Genomic DNA, 25,359 nt, shown 5'->3' with positions numbered 1-25,359 from the left:
CAGGGATAGCTTCGGAGAGTAACTGGTAGCTGAGCGTACGACAGTAGCTTACCCATCACACAATGTGTACGTCATCATAAATGTATTTTGCCAGGAAAGGCACGACTGATTCCAAGCATGTTCGAGTCCAAAATGGAAGACCTCTTGAAAGGGCCAGGTTTGAAGAGGGATGTAAAATCTGCACGTTTCACCTCAAAATGCCATAAAAATCAATGAACACCAACAAAAAGGAACCATTTGATGCTTTATTTTTAGCCCAATTTTGTGTTTTTGAGCTCCAGTGGAATCCAATTGAAAGGATAAAAAGGTATGTGGCTTTATCAGATAGAAGACATGTCCCCAGTCCCTGATCAAACACATCATTCAACCTGTTAAGGCTCTTGAAACAGGAAGGAAATGTAGCCAAAAAAATACATTTGATTATACCAAACATCACAACTGAACAGCCTGTTCCTGTTGTTCACAGCGTCAAGGCCATTCGGGGGAGTCAAATCGTAGATTAGGATGTTTGTTTTACGCGAGCAGACAATACAATTGTCTGTTCTATTCGTCTATGCTGGCTGCTCTCATATTCAATTTTTCCTTTTCAAGCTTCTCCATGATGTGATCCATCTTGCGATTCAGTTCAGAAATCGCCAGTCTGTGATCCCACAGCCCGGTCCAAACCTTCCATTGCGACGAACAGCCTTTGGGCTCCTTAGAGTGGCTGCCATCGTCTTACGAATCTGACGATGCACCAGAGCAATGCCCAGCCCAATCAGCAGGTGCCCCGACAGATTTGACAGATTTTTTGAGCACCGTGTGTAATGTTCTATATTCTCAATGGAACAATTAAAGTTTTGGTGTTTGTTTACTGGCGTCATCTTGCAGTTTAAATGCTGCTAAATGTACTTTTGTCATGTCGCTTGTAGTATAGCTTGCTACAATTCTCCAGGGATAGCTTCGGAGAGTAACTGGTAGCTGAGCGTACGACAGTAGCTTGCCCATCACACAATGTGTAAGTCATCATAAATGTATTTTGCCAGCAAAGGCACGACTGATTCCAAGCATGTTCGAGTCCAAAATGGAAGACCTCTTGAAAGGGCCAGGTTTGGAGAGGGATGTAAAAACCTGCACGTTTCACCTCAAAATGCCATAAAAATCAATGAACACCAACAAAAAGGAACCATTTGATGCCTTATTTTTAGCCCAATTTTGTGTTTTTGAGCTCCAGTGGAATCCAATTGAAAGGATAAAAAGGTATGTGGCTTTATCAGACCTGATCAAACACATCATTCAACCTGTTAAGGCTCTTGAAACAGGAATGAAATGTAGCCAAAAAAATACATTTGATTATACCGAACATCAGAACTGAAGGGGGGGGAAAAAACAAACCATAAAACATGAAAAAAGGCACAGATCGGCATAAAACATATAAAATACTTTAAGAAACAGTAGTGTAAAAAGTGATATTGCCGTGCCCATTTTCAATTAGAAGAATCATAGAGTGTTACAATGTATGAACTGCATATTAATAATAATACAACAGCAGCCTCTAGTGGTGAGTAGTCATAGCAAAGCTCTAGTCAGTGTTGCAGATACAGTGCAAAAATACTGCGTCATTCCCAAGTGTCATCATTAAATACATCGCTAAATGCCTTACTACAACAACATACACAATGAATATGTCATTTGAAAGCCATAAAAATGTGTTCCAGCACAATGACCCAAGCATCCGACGCCTCCCTCCTTTTTATTTCTCCCTTCTGCCCAGTGCCGTCTCCCGTAATTGCCATCACGGATGCTGTGGTAACAACCACAGATTCCTCCGTGGAGGATGGTAATTGTCCAGCACGCAAGACAAGATACTATGTGGTTGCTTGGTCATCAAAGCACTGACACTGCTTAAAGAACATCTTAGGAGATAGCATAGTTTTTGGTCCAGAAACTGATTAGTAATCACAGATATAAATATTCTTCATGTGCACGAGTTCTCTTGGGTTAGAAAAAAAAAAGTGGAAAAGTACATTAATCATGCAGAAATTGCACATTAGTTTTACTCGTATCTGGCGTAGAAAACGGAGCTTATTATTGCAGCACATCAAACATTATGAGCGTTTCGCTCGATTCCAGTTAATTCAGCTGTGGAGACTCGAAAAAGTTTCCGCGGGCGTTAGCAGATCCTTTGCTCTTGCTTGTGAATCTGTAAGATGTAGTCAGGGAAGGACAAAAAAAAAAAAAAAGGATGGTTATTTTGAGAAAGTATACATGGTCTTACTTGGTGGCCATCTATGAATGCCACCAAGTAAACACATTTAAAATAAAGTTAAAGTACCAATGATTGTCACACACACACTCTAGGTGTGGCGAAATTATTCTCTGCATTTGACCCATCACCCTTCGTCACCCCCTGGGAGGTGAGGGGAGCAGTGAGCAGCTGCGGTGGCCGCACCCGGGAATCATTTTTGGTGATTTAACCCCCAATTCCAACCCTTGATGCTGAGTGCCAAGCAGGGAGGTAATGGCTCTAATTTCTATAGTCTTTGGTATGACTCGGCCGGGGGGGGTGTATATTGTAGCGTCCCGGAAGAGTTAGTGCTGCAAGGGGTTCTGGGTATTTGTTCTGTTGTGTTTATGTTGTGTTACGGTGCGGATGTTCTCCCGAAATGTGTTTGTCATTCTTGTTTGGTGTGGGTTCACAGTGTGGCGCATATTTGTAACAGTGTTAAAGTTGTTTATACGACCACCCTCAGTGTGACCTGTATGGCTGCTGACCAAGTATGAACTTATAAGTGTGTGTGTGTGTGTGTGTGTGTGTGTGTGTGTGTGTGTGTGTGTGTGTGTGTGTGTGTGTGTGTGTGTGAAAAGCCGTAGATATTATGTGATGTGATTTTTTTTTTTAACATGCCTCAAAACAGCAGCTCTGAATTTGGGACATGCTCTGAATTTGAGAGAGCATGAGATGGTTGGGGGTGTAGGGGGTAGCGGGGGGTATATATTGTAGCGTCCCGGAAGAGTTAGTGCTGCAAGGGGTGCTGGGTATTTGTTCTGTTGTGTTTATGTTGTGTTACGGTGCGGATGTTCTCCCAAAATGTGTTTGTCGTTCTTGTTTGGTGTGGGTTCACAGTGTGGCGCATATTTGTAACAGTGTTAAAGTTGTTTGTACGGCCACCCTTAGTGTGACCTGTATGGCTTTTGACCAAGTATGCATGCATTCACTTATATGTGTGTGTGTGTGTGTGTGTGTGTGTGTGTGTGTGTGTGTGTGTGTGTGTGTGTGTGTGAAAAGCCGTAGATATTATGTGATGTGATTTGTTTTTTTAACATGCCTCAAAACAGCAGCTCTGAATTTGGGACATGCTCTCCCTGAGAGAGCATGAGATGGTTGGGGGTGGGGGGGGGGGGGGGGTGTAGGGGGTAGCGGGGAGTATATATTGTAGCGTCCCGGAAGAGTTAGTGCTGCAAGGGGTTCTGGGTATTTGTTCTGGTGTGTTTATGTTGTGTTACGGTGCGGATGTTCTCCCGAAATGTGTTTGTCATTCTTGTTTGGAGTGGGTTCACAGTGTGGCGCATATTTGCAACAGTGTTAAAGTTGTTTATACGACCACCCTCAGTGTGACCTGTATGGCTGTTGACCAAGTATGCATGCATTCACTTATATATATATGTGTGTGTGTGTGTGTGTGTGTGTGTGTGTGTGTGTGTGTGTGTGTGTGTGTGTGTGTGTGTGTGTGTGTGTGTGTGTGTGAAAAGCCGTAGATATTATGTGATGGGATTTTTTTTTAACATGCTTCAAAACAGCAGCTCTGAATTTGGGACTTGCTCTCCCTGAGAGAGCATGAGATGGTTGGGGGTGCGGGGGTGTAGGGGGTAGCGGGGAGTATATATTGTAGCGTCCCGGAAGAGTTAGTGCTGCAAGGGGTTCTGGGTATTTGTTCTGTTGTGTTTATGTTGTGTTACGGTGCGGGTGTTCTCCCGAAATGTGTTTGTCGTTCTTGTTTGGTGTGGATTCACAGTGTGGCGCATATTTGTAACATTGTTAAAGTTGTTTATACGGCCATCCTCGGTGTGACCTGTATGGCTTTTGACCAAGTATGCATGCATTCACTTATATATGTGTGTGTGTGTGTGTGTGTGTGTGTGTGTGTGTGTGTGTGTGTGTGTGTGTGTGTGTGTGTGTGTGTGTGTGTGTGTGTGTGTGAAAAGCCGTAGATATTATGTGATGTGATTTTTTTTTTTTAACATGCCTCAAAACAGCAGCTCTGAATTTGGGACATGCTCTCCCTGAGAGAGCATGAGATGGTTGGGGGTAGCGGGGAGTATATATTGTAGCGTCCCGGAAGAGTTAGTGCTGCAAGGGGTTCTGGGTATTTGTGCTGTTGTGTTTATGTTGTGTTACGGTGCGGATGTTCTCCTGAAATGTGTTTGTCGTTCTTGTTTGGTGTGGGTTCACAGTGTGGCGCATATTTGTAACAGTGTTAAAGTTGTTTATACGACCACCCTCAGTGTGACCTGTATGGCTGTTGACCAAGTATGCCTTGCATTCACTTATATGTGTGTGTGTGTGTGTGTGTGTGTGTGTGTGTGTGTGTGTGTGTGTGTGTGTGTGTGTGTGTGTGTGTGTGTGTGTGTGTGTGTGTGTGTGTGTGTGTGTGTGTGAAAAGCCGTAGATATTATGTGATGTGATTTTTTTTTTTAACATGCCTCAAAACAGCAGCTCTGAATTTGGGACATGCTCTGAATTTGAGAGAGCATGAGATGGTTGGGGGTGTAGGGGGTAGCGGGGGGTATATATTGTAGCGTCCCGGAAGAGTTAGTGCTGCAAGGGGTGCTGGGTATTTGTTCTGTTGTGTTTATGTTGTGTTTATGTTGTGTTACGGTGCGGATGTTCTCCCGAAATGTGTTTGTCGTTCTTGTTTGGTGTGGGTTCACAGTGTGGCGCATATTTCTAACAGTGTTAAAGTTGTTTATACGGCCACCCTTAGTGTGATCTGTATGGCTTTTGACCAAGTATGCATGCATTCACTTATATATGTGTATGTGTGCGTGTGTGTGTGTGTGAAAAGCCGTAGATATTATGTGATGTGATTTTTTTTTTAACATGCCTCAAAACAGCAGCTCTGAATTTGGGACTTGCTCTCCCTGAGAGAGCATGAGATGGTTGGGGGTGCGGGGGTGTAGGGGGTAGCGGGGAGTATATATTGTAGCGTCCCGGAAGAGTTAGTGCTGCAAGGGGTTCTGGGTATTTGTTCTGTTGTGTTTATGTTGTGTTACGGTGCGGATGTTCTCCCGAAATGTGTTTGTCATTCTTTTTTGGAGTGGGTTCACAGTGTGGCGCATATTTGTACCAGTGTTAAAGTTGTTTATACGGCCACCCTTAGTGTGACCTATATGGCTTTTGACCAAGTATGCATGCATTCACTTATATATGTGCGTGTGTGTGTGTGTGCGTGTGTGTGTGTGTGTGTGTGTGTGTGTGTGTGTGTGTGTGTGTGTGTGTGTGTGTGTGTGTGTGTGTGTGTGTGTGTGTGTGTGAAAAGCCGTAGATATTATGTGATGTGATTTTTTTTTTTTATAACATGCCTCAAAACAGCAGCTCTGAATTTGGGACATGCTCTCCCTGAGAGAGCATGAGATGGTTGGGGGTGCGGGGGTAGCATATATTGTAGCGTCCCGGAAGAGTTAGTGCTGCAAGGGGTTCTGGGTATTTGTTCTGTTGTGTTTATGTTGTGTTACGGTGCGGATGTTCTCCTGAAATGTGTTTGTCGTTCTTGTTTGGTGTGGGTTCACAGTGTGGCGCATATTTGTAACAGTGTTAAAGTTGTTTATACGACCACCCTCAGTGTGACCTGTATGGCTGTTGACCAAGTATGCCTTGCATTCACTTATATGTGTGTGTGTGTGTGTGTGTGTGTGTGTGTGTGTGTGTGTGTGTGTGTGTGTGTGTGTGTGTGTGTGTGTGTGTGTGTGTGGTGTGAGAAAAGCCGTAGATATTATGTGATGTGATTTGTTTTTTTAACATGCCTCAAAACAGCAGCTCTGAATTTGGGACATGCTCTCCCTGAGAGAGCATGAGATGGTTGGGGGTGGGTGGGGGGGGGGGGGGGGGGGGTGTAGGGGGTAGCGGGGAGTATATATTGTAGCGTCCCGGAAGAGTTAGTGCTGCAAGGGGTTCTGGGTATTTGTTCTGTTGTGTTTATGTTGTGTTACGGTGCGGATGTTCTCCCGAAATGTGTTTGTCGTTCTTGTTTGGTGTGGGTTCACAGTGTGGCGCATATTTGTAACAGTGTTAAAGTTGTTTGTACGGCCACCCTTAGTGTGACCTGTATGGCTTCTGACCAAGTATGCATGCATTCACTTATATGTGTATGTGTGCGTGTGTGTGTGTGTGTGTGAAAAGCCATAGATATTATGTGATGTGATTTTTTTTTTTTTAACATGCCTCAAAACAGCAGCTCTGAATTTGGGACATGCTCTCCCTGAGAGAGCATGAGATGGTTGGGGGTGGGGGGGGGGGGGGGTGTAGGGGGTAGCGGGGAGTATATATTGTAGCGTCCCGGAAGAGTTAGTGCTGCAAGGGGTTCTGGGTATTTGTTCTGTTGTGTTTATGTTGTGTTACGGTGCGGATGTTCTCCCGAAATGTGTTTGTCATTCTTGTTTGGTGTGGATTCACAGTGTGGCGCATATTTGTAACAGTGTTAAAGTTGTTTATACGGCCACCCTCAGTGTGACCTGTATGGCTGTTGACCAAGTATGCATGTATTCACTTATATATGTGTATGTGTGCGTGTGTGTGTGTGTGTGTGTGTGTGTGTGTGTGTGTGTGTGTGTGTGTGTGTGTGTGTGTGTGTGTGTGTGTGTGTGTGTGTGTGTGTGTGTGTGTGTGAAAAGCCGTAGATATTATGTGATGTGATTTTTTTTTTAACATGCCTCAAAACAGCAGCTCTGAATTTGGGACATGCTCTCCCTGAGAGAGCATGAGATGGTTGGCGGTGCGGGGGTAGCATATATTGTAGTGTCCCGGAACAATTAGTGCTGCAAGGGGTTCTGGGTATTTGTTCTGGTGTGTTTATGTTGTGTTATGGTGCGGATGTTCTCCCGAAATGTGTTTGTCATTCTTGTTTGGTGTGGGTTCACAGTGTGGCGCATATTTCTAACAGTGTTAAAGTTGTTTATACGGCCACCCTCAGTGTGACCTGTATGGCTGTTGACCAAGAATGCATTGGCATTCACTTTTATGTGTGTGTGAAAAGCCGTAGATATTATGTGATTGGGCTGGCACGCAAAGGAAGTGCCTTTAAGGCACGCCCCCAATATTGTTGTCTGGGTGGAAATCGGGAGAAATTCGGGAGAATGGTTGCCCCGGGAGATTTTCGGGAGGGGCACTGAAATTCGTGAGTCTCCCGGGAAAATCGGGAGGGTTGGCAAGTATGACTGGGAGACAACTGCTCTGTACTTCTCCCTACGTCCGTGTACCACTTCGTACAGCGTCGTTTTAAAAAGTCATATATTTTACTTTTTGAAACCGATGCCGATAATTTCCGATATTACATTTTAAAGTATTTATAGGCCGATAATATCGGCACTCCGATATTATCAGACATCTCTAGTTTAAATCTTTCCAAAAATATTTTATATAAATCCACTCCATCCCATTTAAAATATTTTTTCATGATCACTTATATATTTGCCTTCAAACCTTTCAAAATACGCCCAAATCTTCACTGACGCAGGTAAATGAACAGTAGCCTCATGGAACTCGAGACTGAAACCTGGAAGTACGTGTGGCCGTTAGGGACATTATTCAGAATGACCTCTTACATACACTACTGAAATGCTCTCACATAAACAACGGAAATGTTTTTCTCTCACACACACTACTGAAACACTCATACACACTACTGAAATGCTGTTACATACACTACTGAAATGCTCTCACGTAAACAACTAAAACAACGTGCGTGTGAGAGAAAACAATTTCAGTAGTATGTGTGCAAGGATTTCAGTTATGTGTATGAGAGCATCTTACCAGTGTGTATGAGAGAGGTTGCATTATGGTTCCAGTCACCAATAATCCCCGCCCCTTTTCAGACAAGTTTTTTTTTTTTTTTTTTAAAGCCAAGTTGTTTGTGAACAAAATGTCTGCCTAACTGCCAACAAGTAGCTTAACCGAGGCAGGAGCTCTACTTCATAATCTGAGGGCTTCAGCGGAGAATATACATATTTATAATACATATATATATTTCAGTAGTGTATGTGAGAGCTCTGCAACATCGCGTAGACATCGGGGGCGGTACCTCTGGATTGGCAGACCGGGGTGGTGGTTCCTCTCTTTAAGAAGGGGAACCGGAGGGTGCGTTCCAACTACCGTGGGATCACACTCCTCAGCCTTCCCGGTAAGGTCTATTCAGGTGTACTGGAGAGGAGGCTACGCCGGATAGTCGAACCTCGGATTCAGGAGGAACAGTGTGGTTTTCGTCCTGGTCGTGGAACTGTGGACCAGCTCTATACTCTCGGCAGGGTCCTTGAGGGTGCATGGGAGTTTGCCCAACCAGTCTACATGTGCTTTGTGGACTTGGAGAAGGCATTCGACCGTGTACCCCGGGAAGTCCTGTGGGGAGTGCTCAGAGAGTATGGGGTAACGGACTGTCTTATTGTGGCAGTTCGCTCCCTGTATAATCAGTGTCAGAGCTTGGTCCGCATTGCCGGCAGTAAGTCGGACACGTTTCCAGTGAGGGTTGGACTCCGCCAAGGCTGCCCTTTGTCACCGATTTTGTTCATAACCTTTATGGACAGAATTTCTAGGCGCAGTCAGGGCATTGAGGGGATCTGGTTTGGTGGCTGCAGGATTAGGTCACTGCTATTTGCAGATGATGTGGTCCTGATGGCTTCCTCCGGCCAAGATCTTCAGCTCTCACTGGATCGGTTCGCAGCCGAGTGTGAAGCGACTGGGATGGGAATCAGCACCTCCAAGTCCGAGTCCATGGTTCTCTCCCGGAAAAGGGTGGAGTGCCATCTCCGGATTGGGGAGGAGATCTTGCCCCAAGTGGAGGAGTTCAAGTACCTCGGAGTCTTGTTCACGAGTGGGGGAAGAGTGGATCCTGAGATCGACAGGCGGATCGGTGCGGCGTCTTCAGTAATGCGGACGCTGTATCGATCCGTTGTGGTGAAGAAGGAGCTGAGCCGGAAGGCAAAGCTCTCGATTTACCGGTCGATCTACGTTCCCATCCTTACCTATGGTCATGAGCTTTGGGTCATGACCGAAAGGACAAGATCACGGGTACAAGCGGCCGAAATGAGTTTCCTCCGCCGAGTGGCGGGGCTCTCCCTTAGAGATAGGGTGAGAAGCTCTGTCATTCGGGGGGAGCTCAAAGTAAAGCCGCTGCTCCTCCACATCGAGAGGAGCCAGATGAGGTGGTTCGGGCATCTGGTCAGGATGCCACCCGAACGCCTCCCTAGGAAGGTGTTTCGGGCACGTCCGACCGGTAGGAGGCCACGGGGAAGACCCAGGACACGCTGGGAAGACTATCTCTCCCGGCTGGCCTGAGAACGCCTCGGGATCCCCCGGGAGGAGCTGGACGAAGTGGCTGGGGAGAGGGAAGTCTGGGCTTCCCTGCTTAAGCTGCTGCCCCCGCGACCCGACCTCGGATAAGCGGAAGAAGATGGATGGATGGATATGTGAGAGCATTTCAGTAGCGTGTATAAGAGTGTTTCAGTATTGTGTGTGAGAGAGGTTGCATTATGGTTCCAGTCACCAATAATCCCCGCCCCTTTTCAGACAAGTTTTTTTTTTTTTTAAAGCCAAGTTGTTTGTGAACAAAATGTCTGCCTAACTGCCAACAAGTAGCTTAACCGAGGCAGGAGCTCTACTTCATAATTTGAGGGCTTCAGCGGAGAATGTACATATTTATAATATATATACGGTATATATATATTTCAGTAGTGTATGTGAGAGCATTTCAGTAGCGTGTATAAGAGTGTTTCAGTATTGTGTGTGAGAGAAAAACATTTCAGTTGTTTATGTGAGAGCATTTCAGTAGTGTGTATAAGAGTGTTTCAGTAGTGTGTGAGAGAAAAACATTTCAGTTGTTTATGTGAGAGCATTTCAGTAGTGTATGTAAGAGGTAATTCTGAATAATGTCCCTAACGGCCCCTCATATGGAAGTGCCTCTAGGTCACAGCACTAGCACGTATTACGGATCAAAAAAAGTCTTAAAGGCGCACAGCAAATGCACATTCTAACAGACATTAACTGTAACAATGCTCAGGCTGTCATGTATGTAACAAAACAGGAATTTATATTATACCCTTTAAGAATCTTACACTGTGAAGTAGTCACATTACATATTCCTTACCATTATAATAAAGTCAAAAGTGGTAAAAATCTATCAACCAACAAGCACATATACAAAGAAATGCCTCCTGTCAAATAAACACCTTGTACTACTCTCTACAGTGGAGTACACAAACACTCCCTCTGAGGAAACAAAAATATTAAAGAATATTGTGTAGCGTGGCTGATGGCAAATTGTGTACATGCACATAATATGATGACTAATAGCCCTTTTTCCACTGTGGCTGCTGGAGAGCTGGTTCAGAGCAGGTTTTGAGTGCTTTTGTTTCCCATTATCGAGGTTCCACAGGGATGCCGAACCGGAGCGTTGGTTTAACGTTTGGCTCCAAAATCTTGCTGGGCTGAGAGGCATAATGAAGGTGATGGCTGGATACTGTATATTACCGTGCAATTCGTTAACACTAGCTTGAGTGGTGCGATGTTGTTCAGACCTTCCAAAACACACACAAAAAAGTAACCTTACCACTGTCATGGTCTGTGACTTTAGCTCAAAGAAGGAAACGTCATTGGCAAATTACAGATGTTAACTGCGTGGACAGTCTCAGAAATAGCTGCTGTATAGAGCGCATGAATAAATACTTGATTAATATAATGTTTACAAAGTCAGGGAGTAAGTTATTGGACAAATGAGGGCTTTACGCAATTTAATTGAGAGCCAATAGTAGGGATGTCCCGATCCGATATTTGGATCGGATCGGCTGCCGATATTTGCCAAAAATTGCGTATCGCATACCTGCCAACTTTTGAAATCAGAAAATCCTAGTAGCCAGGGTCCAGGCAAACGCAAAATGATTGATTGCATTCAGACAGGTTAAAATGTTGCTAAAACCATCACTTTTCTATCAGTCACAGTGACTTTTCAAAACAAAAATATTACAGCAAAAATCATATGGGTTGATTGACATGTTTATTCTGTAAGCTAACTTCAATAGTTTGAAATTATTTTGACAGTTAATGCCAGTTATCCTGTCAACCTTTCACAAGACTTCAATTTGTTAATTGGAAGTATAAACGGTATAAACACTTTTTACAGTAAACAAATGGTAAAACAGTACTAAACAATTCCATAAAAAAAAAAAATTGGTGTCATTAACTTTCTGTCCGAGCTTGTATAATCTACTGCCTTGTTCAATCGTAAAAAAATATTCTGTGCCTAAAATTCACATTTCTATCACAATTATCATACTGTAAACATGGTAAGCTAACTTCATAAAAATTAATAGTCCTGTCAATAGCATGGAATTACAATTCAAATGTAGTTTTTTTGTAAGCCTTTCAAAAGAATTCAAAATATGAAAAATTAATAAAAATTCATTTAAGCCATCAGACACTTGAAAAGTGGCACATCACATCTCTAATGTAATCATTTTAATTTTTCAACAGAAATAGCACTGCAAAAATATTAAGGACATACTTCTGTATTTTGGTAGTTATGCTGTCAACATTTAACAAGATTTCTTCAACTTGGACTTGAAAGCATAAATAGTATAAACACTTTTAACAGTTTAACAGTACTAAACAATTCCAATAGATAACATTGGTGTCATTACCTTTTTGTGGCTAAAATCCAAATTTAGCAACGGCATTAGACTTGTGTTTTTTTGTCCCAACGTGGTCTTTTACATCGCTAATTCCTCCGTGTCCGATCGGAAAATCTTGTCTGCACAAGGTGCAATTCGCGTAGTTTTCACCCTTTTTGGAACAGATAATTATTCCCGGATAGGCTTTTGAATATTCTTCACGGAATGACTGCAGTTTTCTTTTCGGTTTAAGACTCGTTTGCGATTTTTCTCCGGCTGATTCCATGATCGTTCGCTCGTTTGGAAACAATGGCAACTGGTGCCTCGTGCTTGGCAGCGGTGCTATAAATAGCCTCCCGCATGGCATTCGGAATGGCTCGATAGGAAGTTACGGGAAGCAGTGTCGATTGTGATTGTTGTTATGCGATTTCGTGAATAAAACTTAAAAAAAAATAAAAAATTTAATTAATGAAAAACCGTATTTTTTATCACTGCAACCGTAACCCGGAATAGGTTGATGAAAACCGTACTAATTACGGGAAAACCGGAGTAGTTGGCAGGTATGGTATTGGCAAGGCATGGGAAAATGCCGATCCAGATCCAGTTTAAAAAAAACAAAACTCCGGTCCGTGTTTTCCAACGCTCCTATTTAAATAATACATTCCACTTTTCTGCTGCTCCGTAATTTCCGTTCCGCATTTTCCAGCACACCTTCAACACATCCACAATTCTCACGCAGTTGATTTTAGCCGCTGGCATTACACGACAGGCTCTTCTCACTCTTTCCTGTGTCTCCCTCTCACAGACAGCAAGCGCACCTTCTTAGACACGTCACATACTGTCATGTCATACGTCACATACGTATACGTCCTCTCCCAGCAGAGAGCGAGGTAGCGGCATGGCTAACGTTAGCCGTGATGCTAGCGCAGTCGCTAAGGGTGCGCGCCTGCTCAAACGTCCTCTGCGCACGGCAAATCTATGCCACGCACAAAATCAAATAAAAAAATAAGCGCATAACAATTTTCGACACACGGACACGACAGAGACAACAGTTTTCGTCATCATTGTTCAAATATTGTGACGTCTGTCGAGACGCTTATCTCCATTCGGTGCCACACGTCCACACCATCAAAATGCCGAGACAAAAATTTCCACAACAACACCGTATGAAAAAATTTGTGATATTTTTAGTTGTGATTTCCTTCTCTGCATGAAAGTTTAAAAGTAGCATATATTAATGCAGTATGAAGAAGAATGTTTTGATGTAGACATGCAAGCCTTGAAAGAACATTTTGAAAATCAAGACTACATTTCCTGCAAATGGGTGCATTTCTACCCTATATTTTAACTTTAGATTTATTCTCATATCAAACTCTTTTGGCTGTCTTTTTGACACTTACATCAGGCGCCCCCCTCCACACCCTGGATTATAAATAATGTAAATAATTCAATGTGATTATCTTGTGTGATGACTGTATTATGATGATAGTATATATCTGATAGTATATATCTGTATCATGAATCAATTTAAGTGGACCCCGACTTAAACAAGTTGAAAAACTTATTCGGGAGTTACCATTTAGTGGTCAATTGTACGGAATATGTACTTCACTGTGCAACCTACTAATAAAAGTCTCAATCAATCAATCAAAACACATAGAATCATCATACTGCTGTGATTATATGCATCAAGTGTTCATTCAAGGCTAAGGCAAAACATCGAGATATATATTGTGTATCGCAATATGGCCTTAAAATATCGCAATATTAAAAAAAGGCCATATCGCCCAGCCCTAGTTTCAATGATGCCATTTCTGTTTGTCATGTATAATTTTGTCTATTTTGTGTTTATCCTTGAATATACAGGTCAGTTTCTTGTTACCAACCATTGTGTATTATTCAAACTCCCCTAATTCAGCTGGCTAGTTGTTATCAAGAGTACTAAAACCCTTTTCAACATGATTCTGACAACTAAGTAGGCTAAATAACTTTAAACCTTAATACATGCTCGGATAGGCCAGTATCGGTCAGTATCGGTATCAGATCGGAAGTGCAAAAACCTGGATCGGGACATCCCTAGTTTGTATGTAGGAAAAGCGGACGTGACGACAGGTTGTAGAGGACGCTAAAGGCAGTGCCTTTAAGGCACGCCCCCAATAATGTTGTCCGGGTGGAAATCGGGAGAAATTTGAGAGAATGGTATTCGGGAGTCTCCCGGGTAAATCAGAAGGTTGAACCCGATACGATAATTCCCGATATTACATTTTAAAGCATTTATCGGCCGATAATATCGGACATCTCTAGTTACGGTCTTGCGCATCTGTGCCTTTTGCACAGGTACATAAAGGCATTCTGTTCCCGTCACGTAATGACACGGCTCACCGGGACAATGGAAAATGAAAACGGCGTAGTCAGTTCACGGCTAGCACTTGTTCAGGTTCGAACTAAAACTACACCAACAGCAGATTTGGCTGCAGTGGAAAAGGAGTATGTGTGTGTTTGAGAAGGTGCGTGGACTTACAGGGTTGGGCTGGAGAGGGTCTGCATCATACGTTGTGACAGTGAGCTGGAGGAGGGGGTCTTGTTCATCATCTGGTGCTCAGGAGTGGTCACTGGTCCGAGAATACTAACTGGAAGAACACACCGGCATCAGCTGGTTCTTAGTTGCAGGTGTGTCCGCTTGTACACACTTCACACAATACCTTTGAGATTCGGCGTCTCGGTCAGGTGAGCGTTGTCGGACTCGAGATTATCTGGATAAGCATACTGGCCCCAGTAGCTTGCCGGGATATTGAGAAAGCGCTCAACCACCTGGAAAGGCAGAAAAACGAGTCCAATCCAATCCCGAGGAACAAGATACCAATTGCACTAACTCGGCTGGTAATTAAATAACGCACTGCTAATAGTCACACTCACTCTTGGTTGTCTGGGAGTGTCATTTAAGATAGTCATGGGGTCCGGGTTGGGAATGGCATGGCCCACAAGGGTAGGTCCGAACACCCTGGCCAGGTTTGTTACGTCCATCTTTGTGTCCACACTTTTAGACACCCTGCAGGGGACAAAAACGGAGGTCATTGCTGATGTCAACTTGAGACGCTGGAAGGGGTAGTGAAAGAAAGTTACTTCTGGAGGTGAATCATCAGGCAGGCCAGAGTGTCTCGGTTGGGTTGAGGGAGCCCACTGATGGTCTGGTACAACATGGCAAGACTGTTACCTTCATCCTGGATTTCTACAACATTTGTAGAAACCTTGAATCAGTTTCAGTGCTTCTCATTTATTTTCTGTCATGACAGACATTTCCTGCAACCCCCGAGATGAAATCACTACAAATTCTGGACAATAAGCCGCTACTTTTTCCTACACTTTGTACCCTGCGGCTTAAATAACAGTGTGGCTAATTTATGGATTTTTCATCGATGACGACTAGAGATGTCCGATAATATCGGCCTGCCGATATTATCGGACGATAAATGCTTTAAAATGTAATATCAGAAATTATCGGTATTGGTTTCAAAAACTAAAATTAATGACTTTTTAAAAACGCCTGTTGGAATAATTGTTTGTAAGTTATCACAAAAGAAACGTTGTATTATGAATGCTGTCTTTCGAGGCCTAACAAGAGGAAGAATGCTCGTGAGACTCCACTGTGATTTCAACACGGACAGATGGCAGGATCTGCTCAACTTCCAGAGGAACTCTCTTTGAAGTGTTAAACAAACTCTCTCTGAAGTATTTCACAAACTCTCTTCCAACTGTTTGGTGACCGAGGTCAACGCTATTTACGACCCGCTGCCCCTCTTGAAGTTGCCGTGGTCAGGAGACGGGAGGGGTTATCCATTGTCCTCCAACACCTGCCCCAGCTGGATCCAGGAAGAGCCCAAGCCCGAGAAATCCTCTTCTTGGACTTCAAAGCGACCGAAAAACAATGACTGTTTTACATACTTCCCATTCCTGCTGTGACATGTGTTGGTGCGTGAACATTGAACATCTGAATAAATGAGGAGACGAAAACCTTCTTTGTCAGAGCGTGGTGCAGGACTGTACAGAGTGCAGTGGCCATGTCTCTCCTCAATATTGAGTCCAAATTGAATTCTGTCTCTGTTTGATTCCTTGCCTTTTGTCTTGTTTAATAGATGTCCTCAGTGTTTGAACGTGACACGCTGCTGTACAGAGCGGTACATATCCGGTAAAACACAGACGTAGGGCATACTTGCCAACCCTCCCGATTTTCCCGGAAGACTCCCGAATTTCGGTGCCCCACCCGAAAATCTCCCGGGGCAATCATTCTCCCGATTTCCACCCGGACAACAATATTGGGCGCGTGCCTTAAAGGCACTGCCTTTAGTGTTCTCTACAACCTGTCGTCACGTCCGCTTTTCCTCCATACAAACAGTGTGCCGGCCCAGTCACATAATATATGCGGCTTTTACACACACAAGTGAATGCAAGGCATACTTGGTCAACAGCCATACAGGTCACACTGAGGGTGGCCGTATAAACAACTTTAACACTGTTACAAATATGCGCCACACTGTGAACCCACACCAAAGAAGAATGACAAACCCATTTCGGGAGAACATCCGCACCGTAACACAACATAAACACAACAGAACAAATACCCAGAAACCCTTGCAGCACTAACTCTACAGAACAAATACCCAGAAACCCTTGCAGCACTAACTCTTCCGGGACGCTACAATATACACCCACGCTACCACCAAACCCTGCCCACCTCAACCACCTCAAGTCGGGGTCCACGTTAATCAATTCATGGTAAAGTTACATTGTTTAATGCATCCAGCGGGGCATCACAACAAAATTAGGCATAATAATGTGTTCATTCCACGATTGTATATATCTGTATCGGTTGATGTTGGAATCGGTAATCAAAAGTTGGACAATATCGGAATATCGGCTAAAAAGCTATTATCGGACATCTGTAGTACTTACTACTTCTACTGGGTAGAAGAGGAAGCCTGCTGATTAGATTGAGCACTGCTTACCACCTAGCTGCACGCTTGTGTATCGTGCTAACATGAACACTAGAGTGTAGACACAAATAACGAAAATCTCTTGTGTTGCTCGACCCGCTTTTTGACAAACAATGCAACAGACTGCGAGACTTAGAAACTGACCGGCTGCCTCCATGAAGGCTTTGGTCAGGCGGAAGGTGAGCAGCGGCTCCGGGAGGTTCCTGAGGAAGTCTTTGAGAACACCTGTGACGACATTGATGTCTTCTACTTTGCTAAGTGGCGGCAGGGTCTTTCCCCTTATCAGCTTCTCTTTCAGCTCTTTCACCTGACGCTCCTGGCCAGAGATTCTGTACAGGCCAACCTATATAGAGAGGGTGTTTTTACTTCTTTAAACATGGCGTGAACAAACACTATTAGGGGTGTAACGGTACACAAAAATGTCGGTTCGGTACGTACCTCGGTTTAGAGGTCACGGTTCGGTTCATTTTCGGTACAGTAAGAAAACAACAAAATATACATTTTTGGGTTATTTATTTACCAAATTTGCAAAATCTTCCACCAAAAATATTTTTTCTTAGTGGAATATTTGATGTGAAGTAATGGGAACCTTGGATAGGTCAATAATTCATAATATTGATTTTGATTCAATATTATGTTTTGAGCAATGACAGTTTGAAAGAAAAAAAAAAAACAGCTTTGTTTTATTAGTCAACATTGCAACTTTTTCTAAATTACATTTCACCTTTAAGCTTTTTTATTTCACTTTTGTTATGTTTTTGTTTATTTTAATAGTATTTTTAGAATGTGACGTGGGCCTTTAAAACATTAGCTGTAGGCCGCAAATGGCCTCCCAGGCACACTTTTGACACCTCTGTTATAGATAATAAAAAATTAAATGTGATAAATCTATGGATAAAAAGCAGAGCCTGGCGACGCATGCGCGTTTATCATAACTCTCTCTCTCTCTCTGTCTCTGCCCCTCCCTCACCAATGCAGCTGCGCGCACAATTTGTTTTGTTTTTAACCCCTTCTTAACCCTGAACGTACATTGAAAATACACGCAACCCTAACTCAAAATGCCGGACATTTGAGTCATTTAAGAAACTCCGCAAAAGAGGACATGTCCGGTGAAAAGAGGACGTATGGTCAGTCTATCCTAGCCCGTTAGCTGCTAGCATGCCGTGTGTTGTGCCTCGGTGTGCATTAATTACACAACGTGCGTTACGCTACTTCATACCTGCCAACTTTTGAAATCAGAAAAACCTAGTAGCCAGGGTCCAGGGGCCGCAGGCCCCGGTAGGTCCAGAACAAAGTCCTGGTGGGGGGTTCAGCTTCGCCCCCCCGACGCAAAATGATTATTAGCATTCAGACAGGTTAAAATGTTGCTAAAACCATCACTTTTCTATCAGTCACAGTGACTTTTCAAAACAAAAATATTACAGCAAAAATCATATGGGTTGATTGACATGTTTATTCTGTAAGCTAACTTCAATAGTTTGAAATTATTTGGACAGTTAATGCCAGTTATCCTGTCAACCTTTCACAAGACTTCAATTTGTTAATTGAAAGTATAAACAGTATAAACACTTTTTACAGTAAACAAATGGTAAAACAGTACTAAACAATTCCATTAAAAAAAAATTGGTGTCATTATTAACTTTCTGTCCAAGCTTGTATAATCTACTGCCTTGTTCAATTGTAAAAAAAATTCTGTGCCTAAAATTCACATTTCTATCACAATTATCATACTGTAAACACGGTAAGCTAACTTCATTAAAATTAATAGTCCTGTCAATAGTATGGAATTACAATTCAAATGTAGTTTTTTTGTAAGCCTTTCAAAAGAATTCAAAATATGAAAAATTAATGAAAATTAATTTAAGCCATCAGACACTTGAAAAGTGGCACATCACATCTCTAATGTAATCATTTTACCTTTTCAACAGAAATAGCACTGCAAAAATATTAAGGACATACTTCTGTATTTTGGTAGTTATGCTGTCAACATTTAACAAGATTTCTTCAACTTGGACTTGAAAGCATAAATAGTATAAACACTTTTAACAGTATAACAGTACTAAACAATTCCAATAGATAACATTGGTGTCATTACCTTTTTGTGGCTAAAATCCAAATTTAGCAGCGGCATTAGACTTGTGTTTTTTTGTCCCAACGTGGTCTTTTACATCGCTAATTCCTCCGTGTCCGATCGAAAAATCTTGTCTGCACAAGGTGCAATTCGCGTAGTTTTCACCCTTTTTGGAACGGATAATTATTCCCGGATAGGCTTTTGAATATTCTTCACGGAATGACTGCAGTTTTCTTTTCGGTTTAAGACTCGTTTGCGATTTTTTTCCGGCTGATTCCATGATCGTTCGCTCGTTTGGAAACAATGGGCAACAGGTGCCTCGTGCTTGGCAGCGGTGCTATAAATAGCCTCGCGCATGGCATTCGGAATGGCTCGATAGGAAGTTACGGGAAGCAGTGTCGATTGTGATTTCGTGAATAAAACTTAAAAAAAAAAAAAAAAATTTAATTAATGAAAAACCGTATTTTTTATCACTGCAACCGTAACCCGGAATAGGTTGATGAAAACCGTACTAATTACGGGAAAACCGGAGTAGTTGGCAGGTATGCTGCTGCGCGCACAATTTGTTTTGTTTTTAACCCCTTCTTAACCCTGAACGTACATTGAAAATACACGCAACCCTAACTCAAAATGCCGGACATTTGAGTCATTTAAGAAACTCCGCAAAAGAGGACATGTCCGGTGAAAAGAGGACGTATGGTCAGTCTATCCTAGCCCGTTAGCTGCTAGCATGCCGTGTGTTGTGCCTCGGTGTGCATTGTTTACACAACGTGCGTTACGCTACTTAATATGTCCGTGTGGAAACTCGTTCGGTACACCTCTGAACCGAACCAGAACTCCCGTACCGAAACGGTTCAATACAAATTAGGAATGTCCCGATCCAGGTTTTTGCACTTCCGATCCGATACCAATATTGTTTTTGCATTTCCGATCCGATACTGACCGATACCGGCCTATCCGAGCATGTATTAAAGTTTAAAGTTATTTAGCCTACTTAGTTGTCAGAATCATGTTGAAAAGGGTTTTAGTACTCTTGATAACAACTAACCAGCTGAATTAGGTGAGTTTGAATAATACACAATGGTTGGTAACAAGAAACTGACCTGTTTATTCAAGGATAAACACAAAATAGACAAAATTATACATGACAAACAGAAATGGCATCATTGAACTAGGGCTGGGCGATATGGCCTTTTTTTAATATTGCAATATTTTAAAGCCATATTGGGATACACAATATATATCTCGATATTTTGCCTTAGCCTTGAATGAACACTTGATGCATATAATCAGAGCAGTATGATGATTCTATGTGTTTTGATTGATTGATTGAGACTTTTATTAGTAGGTTGCACAGTGAAGTACATATTCCGTACAATTGACCACTAAATGGTAACACCCCAATAAGTTTTTCAACTTGTTTAAGTCGGGGTCCACTTAAATTGATTCATGATACAGATATATACTATCAGATATATACTATCATCATAATACAGTCATCACACAAGATAATCACATTAAATTATTTACATTATTTATAATCCAGGGTGTGGAGGGGGGCGCCGAATGTAAGTGTCAAAAAGACAGCCAAAAGAGTTTGATATGAGAATAAATCTAAAGTTAAAATATAGGGTAGAAATGCATCCATTTGCAGGAAATGTAGTCTTGATTTTCAACATTTTCTTTCAAGGCTTGCATGTCTACATTAAAACATTCTTCTTCATACTGCATTAATATATGCTACTTTTAAACTTTCATGCAGAGAAGGAAATCACAACTAAAAAAATCACTAATTTTTTCATACGGTGTTGATGTGGAAATTTTTGCCTCAGCATTTTGATGGTGTGGACGTGTGGCACCGAATGGAGATAAGCGTCTCGACAGACGTCACAATATTTGAACAATGATGACGAAAACTGTTTTCTCTGTCGTGTCCGTGTGTCGAAAATTGTTATGCGCTTATTTTTTTATTTGATTTTGTGCGTGGCATAGATTTGCTATGCGCAGAGGACGCTTAAAAAGTGCGCAATTGCACAGGCGAGCACCTTAGAGGGAGCGTTGCTCGCACGGCTGCGCTAGCATCACAGCTAACGTTAGCCATGCTGCTACCTCTCTGCTCGGGGAGGACGTATACGTATGTGACGTATGACGTGACGTATGTCGTGACAGTATGTGACGTGTGTAAGAAGGTGCACTTGCTGTCTGTGAGAGGGAGACACAGGAAAGAGTGAGAAGAGCCTGTCGTGTAATGCCAGCAGCTAAAAGCAACTGCGTGAGAATTCACAGACGTGTGGATGTGTTGAAGCTGTGCTGGAAAATGCGGAACGGAAATTACGGAGCAGCAGAAAAGTGGAATGTATTATTTAAATCGGTGCATTGGAAAACACGGACCGGAGGTTTTTTTTAAACTGGATCTGGATCGGCATTTTCCCATGCCTTGCCGATACGCAATTTTTGGCAAATATCGGCAGCCGATCCGATCCAAATATCGGATCGGGACATCCCTAATACAAATACACGTACCGTTACACCCCTACTATTCATAAAACATTTTCATTCAATCATTTATCGTCATTTCAAACAGAATAATATTATCTCTGTCAAGATTATTTTCAAACAAAAACAAAATAGTCATCCAGGGGAAACAAAACAAAGAATGTCTGAAAAGCAGCATGGAAGCTTACCTCATGAAGCCCCCTGTGTTCGATCTCTTTGATGCAGTAGATGACCAAAGCTGGGATCCTCGGAGAGGTGACGGGAGCAAAGTCGTCCAGGGTGCTCTGCAAACAGGTTAAGTTCAACTTCTATAACTGATGAGCGGAAGCGCTGAGAGAGGCGTGCTGCACCTCTGCAGTCCCGACGGGAGTCTTGACGGCCACAGGATTACAAGGAAGGGGGCAAGCGTCACGACACTCTGGATGGGTCACCACCCTGCAATCCTGACAGCGGAGATATATCTTGCCGAACTTGGTCCTCCTTCCACATGGTGCACAGAACTCTGATTTGATCACCTTTGCCAGAATGAGAAGAAGGTTTTAGTGTGTAGACTGGTGACAACATGGTCATGCTAAACAAGAGAAAACACACTGATACAGTATAAACAAGCAATGTCTCACAGTTTTGCTGACAAACTGATGTTGCTTCCCTCCTGCTTTGGCTTTGGGGGTTTTCAGTAGGGTGGGGAGATGTGAGGCTGGTGTGGCTTCACTGTTGGTCTCCGATAGTTCAATAGAAGTTGATTCAGGCAAGGCTTGAGCAACTGTCGACACAATCACATCATGTTTAACAATCCTCAAAAACAAACCGTACCAGAACAGAACTACAAGTGAGATACTGGTCAGTTTTTGCTATCGCTCTGATACCAAGTAAATACGGTGCTATTATCACCAATACCAATTTGACTTGAACTCATTAGTTAAACGCGCTTCTTGATTATGATAACACAGGAAACATTTTGTGCTAATAAAACTAAACGCAACAATTTAAATCAATTTATACGTATGCACATGGTTTCCGCAATTATCAACAAAATCTAATGTAATGCTCTTTAATGTCCTTAAATTGAACTTAAAACAAATTTAATTCCCATATCTGTAGATTGGTATTACCGTTATGTATTTATAGTTAATAGCATACAATTGTCTCTATGGACAAAATTGTAAGCATTTGATAGTGATGATGTTAAATAGTTGACATGCTTACATAACTGCGGCCAAATATGGCACTAATGTAATCATAATATATAATATGAAAATAACCCTTTCAAGCGATATAAACATGTTTAGTACTGTACCATTTTCAACCGTGCTCCTAAGCCTTCTACACAAGGATACGGACCCCTCTGTGTACCAAGACGAGATAGACCTATTTATTAGGTGGTGTGACACTAACCATCTTATTTTAAATGTGACCAAGACACAGAAAATGGTTTTGGATCCGAGGAAAGTGACTGACCATGAGCCAGTGGTCATCAAAAATCAGGAAATCACCCAGGTATCCTCATATAAATATTTAGGGGTTCATATTGATAATCTTCTCTGCTGGAAGACACATATTGACAAACTGTGCAATAGACTGCAACAGAGGCTATATTTTTTGCGAAGATTAAGATTGTACGGCATAAGCAGCCACATCATGATGATTTTCTACCGTGCCATTGTAGAGGGCATCATTAGATACGGGATCACCTCATGGTTTGGCAACCTAACCGTTAAGCTAAAAAGCAAACTGGCCGGCATGCATAAAACGGCAATGAAAATCGTAGGGAGGAAAGAATATGAGCCTATACAGAGCATCTATGAGCAGGCAGTTAGGAAAAAAGCTAAGAAAATTATTTCCAACTCACAACATCCACTCTTTCCTGAATATGGAACCCTGCCATCAGGGAGAAGACTCCGGGTCCCACTATGCAAATTTAACCGCCTTAAATTATCATTTGTCCCAGCCTCCATTAAGCTGACCAACAATGTGCAATAGAATTTTAATACATAGGTTAGCACTTTTTTAGCACATAGCACTTTAGCACATAGCACTTTAAAACTAAGCACTTTAGCACACAGCACTTTATCCATGAGCTCTAGTGCAATGCACATTGGTACCGGTACTTTATCTTTATCTCCATACTGTAGATTTTATGCCTACATCAAAGTGCCACCTATGTCTATCAAGCTCCATGTTCTGATGTTTAAATGTTAGTTGTATGGTTGTGGTTGTGTCTGTGCTTGTGTTTTTGTTCTGTTGTTTTTGGGTATGTTAAGAAAGCAATGATGCACTGTGCCCAAGACAAATTTCCCCGCGGGGACAATAAAGTTGAACCTTGAACCTTGAACCATTGTAATTAGAAGGTCAACTGTCCTAAATACGTAAACAAACATCAAAATAAAATGGACTCAATATGTGCTGGCAAAAATTGCACCTCAATAAATATTGAAGTGAAGTTTATTCCCCAATTGGAAAAACTGTTGTTGTGTTGCCAATTGCAATTGTATGAATTTTTTTGTAATGTCTCTGGACATCGTATTTAATGCTTTTTAAGGGCTTAATTTTCGCAAAATCCATTTAATGACCAGCGGAAAACCATGATGAAATTTTTTTTATAATTTTGTTATGTTCAACTACACACAATTAAGGAAAACGTTGCTAATCATTCCAACAAAAAAGCAACAATAGTAAAAATCAACAATAAAAACTAAAATAACTTCCATTGCAAGCAGTTATTTGTTGAAAATAAAGTTTGCAGGTAGACTTGGAGAGATGTTGCAGTCGCATGAATTATGTGAGGAAATTCAAGTCATTTGCTGGACGTATGAACCGCAACAAAAGTATCAATCTGATACCAACACCACCTTCAGTGTTTCCCACACATTCATTTATTTGTGGCGGCCCGCCACGAAAGAATTACGTCCGCCACAAATGGATTTTTCGGCTTTTGACTCGCTCGACCGCTCATAAAAGCAATGGGACTCTGTCTGTGAAATGTACCTTGTAGTTACAACTCCGGTGCAGTAGGTGGCGTTAGCCTACTATGCATTGTAACTCCGCCAATAGCACTTAATTCACCTGGTGGGCCAGAAGAAGAAGAAGAGGGACGGACGGGATCAAAATATGAGGGTAATATATGTTATAGGTAGATAGGTTATAGCTGCATCGCTCGCGGCTCATCATATATTTAACGTTAATCCGCGATATCACCGAGCGTTTCACTGACGGTGAGCAGCCTGACGCTGCTTCATTAACACCGCCGCTGTTTGACTCGGGGGCCGGGCAGACGCACGTAATAACAGTCACCTGTTTTCATACCGACGAGCTAACGTGTCCAGGTTAGAACCCTGTTGTCAATAAACACACGTGGACTGAAGCTAAATTGTCCACTGTAGCATGTGAATGCAATGAAAAGAATAAAATCTGAGCCAACCAGCTGTTAAAATGTTGTCCAGGTTAATGTTTTGGCCATTAAAGGCCCTTCATTCCAAGATTTCAACTGTGATCGGGCTTTAAACAGGTGGCTGACCTGTTCAGATGAGTGCAACTGCTACTGGTCAAATGTGAAATAGCATTTAATTTTACATGTATGCAATGCCATTTAAATGTAATTATAGATGATAATAATAATAATAATAATAATAATAATACCGTGTAGTGTTGTAAATAGTCAACGGGAAGGATTTTAGTAAGATATAATCCATGAGCACTACACAGCCAGAAAAAAACCTAGGCAGCACAAGTAAAAATATTGGGGCAAGTAGATTTGAGAAGTCGGGCAAGTAGAAAAAAACCTTAACGTTGAACCCTGCATGTGTTGAGCTGCTGCCGCTTAAGGTTAGACGGCACTGTACATAGAGCGGTTCTGCTCGTTAGTAATAAATTCTAATGTTGGATGTTCACTCTTTCACACAGATGAGTATAGAAAAATATTTTCAACGGCCGAAAAGGGCTCGACTTGGA

The 25,359-nt window shown here is 42.2% G+C and overlaps 1 protein-coding gene across 1 annotated transcript in view; it reads right to left on the bottom strand.

The window, feature by feature from the left end:
• Positions 1–1,163: 1,163 nt before the first annotated feature.
• The window catches only part of LOC133578324 (rac GTPase-activating protein 1-like), a 42,529-nt gene continuing 18,333 nt past the window's right edge, over positions 1,164–25,359 (bottom strand). Inside the window, exons 9-17 of the mRNA XM_061932667.1 lie at positions 22,032–22,174; positions 21,762–21,926; positions 21,600–21,695; positions 16,989–17,187; positions 14,977–15,082; positions 14,770–14,902; positions 14,556–14,664; positions 14,375–14,483; positions 1,164–2,182 (exon numbers count right to left, since the gene is read on the bottom strand). Of these exons, the coding sequence (XP_061788651.1) occupies positions 2,113–2,182; positions 14,375–14,483; positions 14,556–14,664; positions 14,770–14,902; positions 14,977–15,082; positions 16,989–17,187; positions 21,600–21,695; positions 21,762–21,926; positions 22,032–22,174 (1,130 nt within the window). The 3' untranslated portion in view covers positions 1,164–2,112. The remainder of the gene's footprint in view (positions 2,183–14,374; positions 14,484–14,555; positions 14,665–14,769; positions 14,903–14,976; positions 15,083–16,988; positions 17,188–21,599; positions 21,696–21,761; positions 21,927–22,031; positions 22,175–25,359) is intronic.

The sequence above is a fragment of the Nerophis lumbriciformis genome, linkage group LG38 (assembly GCF_033978685.3).
Source record: "Nerophis lumbriciformis linkage group LG38, RoL_Nlum_v2.1, whole genome shotgun sequence".
NCBI classification, from domain to species: Eukaryota; Metazoa; Chordata; class Actinopteri; order Syngnathiformes; family Syngnathidae; genus Nerophis; species Nerophis lumbriciformis.
This window is presented reverse-complemented; position numbering and strand designations above follow the sequence as displayed.